This window comes from Numida meleagris, chromosome 32, assembly GCF_002078875.1.
Source record: "Numida meleagris isolate 19003 breed g44 Domestic line chromosome 32, NumMel1.0, whole genome shotgun sequence".
In the NCBI taxonomy this organism is placed as follows: Eukaryota; Metazoa; Chordata; class Aves; order Galliformes; family Numididae; genus Numida; species Numida meleagris.
Window position 1 is genome coordinate 919775 of NC_034437.1, and position 4809 is coordinate 924583.

At 47.8% G+C, this 4809-nt stretch overlaps 1 protein-coding gene across 1 annotated transcript in view; it reads left to right on the forward strand.

Moving 5' to 3' along the window:
- Positions 1-3195, forward strand: part of LOC110389147 (keratin, type II cytoskeletal 3-like) — a 9604-nt gene extending 6409 nt beyond the window's left edge. Inside the window, exon 8 of the mRNA XM_021379086.1 lies at positions 3053-3195. Within this exon, the coding sequence (XP_021234761.1) occupies positions 3053-3195 (143 nt within the window). The remainder of the gene's footprint in view (positions 1-3052) is intronic.

The window sequence follows — 4809 nt, forward strand, 5'->3', positions numbered from 1 at the left end:
CCTGAGAATGAGTGGGAGAGGTTGGGTCTAGCTGGAGGGGATGGGGAGCAGGAGGTGGGCAGAATGCTGATGTGTTTGATCTGAGCTGAGCTTCAGCTCCTGCACTGCAAGCAGAGATCAAAGAGACAAAACCGCTCTCAGTAGTGGTTTGGGAGTCCGACAGGAACCCGCTGGGAGCTGCTGTGTCCCCATAGCAGGTCAGGAGGTGCGGCCCTCAGACAAGATCCACTGCGGGCCATGGGGAAGGGCTGTGAGGTCTCTGGAGAGGTCTTCTCCTCCCTTGGGAAAAGCAGAGCAGTGGTGGAGGAGGGAACGCAGCTCTGTTTGTCCCCAGAAGAAGAGGATGGGAAGGCAACGCCTCTGAGCAGCTGGGTCTTTGCCAAGAGCGCTTAGGGTTTGGCTTGGTGAAGAGTCAGCGGCTTTGGTGCCTAATTTTAGCTCTGTTTCTTTTCAGTCTCTCACCATCTGAATAGAAGACGTGAGGAATCCTGGTGGCATGAATGCCCGTGCTGTCCCGGGAGCTTCATGCCAGGACCTCCTGTCTGTGCAGGACCTGAAGCTGCCTCTTGCTGTGGTCTGCAGCCGGGCTCAGCATCAGCTTCTCAGCCGAGTTTAGGTTTTGCCTCGTATGGCTGATTGTGCTGTGCGCGGCTCCTTGTGTAAGAGATCTGAAGGGATTGTTGGAGCCCAGGCTGCCTATCGAGTTTCACCTGGAGGAGGCTGATGCGACTCCAGCTCTGCTATAATCTTCCCATCTTGTCTGGAGACGTCAGAGTGACTCAATCTGGGCGTCTTATCTGTATGAGCTGAGCATGGTCAGCACCCAGGCATTTGGCTGACTGAGCACATTTCCTCCAGTTGTGGAGCTGCCGTGTGGGATGTCACAAGCCGCTCGTGCTGCCTCCCGAGAAAAGCATCTCCCAGTGACTTTTGGTGATGTGAAGGGAGGCCATGAGCAGATACAACCCGCTTTTGTCCAACAAAACCCCGAGCTCCCCTTCATTTCTCTGGGATTGTCCTTATCTATCCTGGGGACACCAACGAAGGAACAAGACCATTCTCTTGGAAGGCAAAGGGTCCCTGTCCCAGTGTTGGGATGGTGCCTGTTCTCCAGATGCAGCCTGTGGTGTTGGGCAAGCTGCAGACACCTGGAGAACCCCTGGCCAACATTGCTGGAGTCCCTTTGATATGACATTCCCCACTCTCCCGTGTCCCATTGTGTGAAGAGATTGGTGCCAAGCATCCTCTCTCCAAGTGACATTCAGAAATATTTATGTTATTCTGTGGGCTGATTTTCCCAAGGCTTTGAAGTGTCTGTGGCTGACGGTTGATACCTGTGATATTTTCAAACAGCACTTTGTTGCCCAAGTATTAAGGGAGATTCTGAATGTAAAATTTCATATTCTCATCATTTGAATGGCCTTAAATTCATGCTCATTGTTGTTTTAAATCTTTGGAAGGTCTGTAATGTATATTTTCTCGGCCTTTTTTTAATTACTTGTACTGGCTCTATACCAGTGGCAATGTAAATGTTAGTACTTACTTCTCACATTAACTGAAAAATGTATTTGTCTTCCAGTATCCAGGCAGACCACATGTACAGAACGTGTGGTGTTTCAAATGTTATTTAAAGATCTCTGCCTCCTTTTAACCACCGTCTCTAACCTAGGTTCTTCAAAATACTTGTACCTCAGTCTCATTTTATATTTTCTACCCTTCATTTGGAACTTTATGAATAATTGTTTTAAATTTCATTCACATGCAATTCAAAAATCAGTTTCTTTATTTCAAAGACATTCTATAGAACACACTTCTTACCTTACCCCATGAAAAACTTGAAAATAAGATTATATACTATGCCTTAGGAGCTGAAATACTTCCATTCCTTAACATTTTTCCTCATTAATTGCATCATATTTGGAAATAACCAAGTAAAGAAGAGATCTGCACCATTCCCCTAAGCACGAGGAAGCCCTCACCATCTTGAATTATTCGTCTGATTTTCCGCTTTTGTAGTGCTTGTCTCTCTGTCCTCAGTCACAATCAGCTGCGTGAAGTGTCCTGTCCTTCTCCCAGAGTTGTCCTTCCCCATCACCGCCAGATGAGCACAGGGAAGGAGCAGGACAAAGCATGGTGTGCTGTCCGCTCTGCTCCAGCCTTCTCTATGCTCCCAGCTCATGTTCTCAGATTTGAGGAGATGCAATTGGAGGGCATTTAACCTACAGGGTGAAGACACTCCCATCCGAAGAGACACCATGCATGTTCCAAGATGCCATACCTTCCTAGCGGGAGAATATGCTGAGTCTCTTCAAACTCTGGTGTCACGAATTCCCATTGGGAAACTTCTAATATGCCAAAGGCAATTTAACCTATAAAAAGGAGATTTAGGGTGTGTGTGAGGAGTTGTGAAAGCTATATTATTGCTGTTATTTCATCAAACCTTCTCCTTGCCGTGAAGCTTTGATTGGAAAGATCTATATCTGCAATTATTTGGAACTATTAAAGAAGGCTGGGAGTCCAATGAGGGGCTGCAGAAAAGTGCGTTACCGTGCAAGATGGTTTCCAGCAGGTCATAAACCTATGAGAGTCCACTTAGTCACTGAGACCTATTTCAATGTTCTTGTTCTTTTATTCACTTCTATATTGCAGGGTGTGTTTCTAGGCAGGCCCAAATAAGGTAAAGCTACACTGGGAATCTGTCAACAGCACCATGCTGATGAAAATAACAAACTGGTTTCCACCTTCACGCCCAAGCAGCTTCAACCCACCTCCAGGAGCGGATAAAAGGGAATGCCCGAAGCTGTGGAACCAGAGAAGGCTGTGCACACTTCTCTCCACATCTGTCCTCAGCAGCACAGCTCTGTTGGTCTACCTACTCTTCCTGACTTTGACTCTGCTTGGAAGAAGCAGCCATGTCTCGGCAGTCTGCCTGCAGAAGCTTTGGAGGAGGGAGTAGAAGGGGCTACAGCTCTTGCTCTGCCATTGGCGGTGGCTTTGGAGGAGGTGGCGGCAGCAGAAGCAGGATCAGCTACAGCTCGTATTCCTCATCCAGGGGAGGTGGAGGTGGTGGACAGTGCGGAGGTTTCAGCAGCAGGAGCCTCCATAACATGGGTAGCAGCAGAGGCTTTGCTGCTGGTGGGTGTTATGGTGGTGGAGGCTATGGAGGCAGAATGGGTGGCTACGGAGGAGGAATAGGTGGCTATGGCAGAGGAGTGAGTTGTGGAGGAATGGGAGGCTTTGGTGGAGGAATGGGCGGTGGAGGAATGGGTGGTGGAGGAATGGGTGGCTTTGGTGGAGGAATAGGTGTTGGAGGAATGGGTGGTGGAGGAATGGGAGGAGGAGGAATGGGAGGCTTCGGTGGTCCTGGCTTCCCTGGAGGCATCCAACCGGTGCACGTTGACTCGAGCCTCCTGCGGCCGGTCCATGTTGAGATCGATCCGCAGATCCAGCAAGTGAAAAACCAGGAGAAGGAGCAGATCAAGACTCTTAACAACCAGTTTGCCTCCTTCATTGACAAGGTGAGAACTCAGGACCATTCTTATGTGGAGATGGGTGATTTGAACAAATTCCTGTAGTGTGGAAAGGGATTGTTTTTCTTCCACTAAAGTTTAATGTTACTTGATAAAGTCTGCAAGACTTATGCCTTTGTAGGAAGTTGTTGTTCAAGCTGTATTAAGTAATACTGAACAATGAAATGGGTTTTCATGCTAATGGAGGATTAAAGACAGCATCATCAGGACATGTTGTAGATTCTCTTGCCCAGAAATTCCTACAGCTTAATTTCTTGTGATTCAGGGTAAAGTCATCATCTTGTCTTTAGTTCTCCTAAAGAGTTCTCATTACTGTATTTCAATTTGATGTCACTTCCTTTACAAGGAACAGATCTGATAAATGTAAGAGAGTTAAATACATTTCCAGCGATCTTGGATAAATTTAATTTCAAATAGAATTCAAAGAAAGAATCTTTGGAGAAGAATAGATGAGCAGTAAAACGAGACAATAATTGCTTTTTTGACTTTACTTCAGCAAAGATGATAGTACTGACCAAAATTGATGTTGTGCAGAGAAATGAAGTTACTTTTCCAACTGGCAAATAGTTTTTCCATAATTGAAAATTTCAGAATGGCCCCCAAAACAGTAATGCTTGTGAATTATCATTCACTTTAGAAGCTTGAAAGTTTGAGTCAGCCACAGTAGGTTATTCCCATGGCCTCCAAAAGGAGCAAGAGGCCCAAGGAGAGTGATGTCTCCCAGGATGCCAAGGTGAAGGTCTCACACAACCCTCTGTGGGCTTTCAGGTGCGCTTCCTGGAGCAGCAGAACAAGGTTCTCTCCACCAAGTGGGAGCTCCTGCAGCAGCAAGGGCCCTCGGGACCCAGGAAGAACCTGGACGTCATCTTTGAGAATTACATCCAGAACCTGAGGAGGAGATTGGAGTCTCTCTTGGGACAGAGGGGAGAGCTGGAATCCGAACTGCAGAACATGCGCCAATATGTTGAGGAGTACAAAACCAAGTAAGTGCCGAGATGGAGTGAGCAGAAAGGCAGGGGAGCTGGGGCAGCGTGCAGGTCTCCAACATCTGCCCATTGCTCGGGAGATCTCCAGAAGTGGGAGAGGGGTTCTGTGGAGGAAAGAGGGGGTTCCACCACTGCGTGATGAGCGGTGCAGGAGACTCATCTGGCTTGTCCTCTTCCACAGGTACGAGGAAGAGATCAACAGGCGCACCGCTGCTGAGAATGAATTTGTGGTGCTGAAGAAGGTGAGTGCAGGGGACAGGTTGACAGGGGGCTGGGAGGAGGCAGCTGTGGGA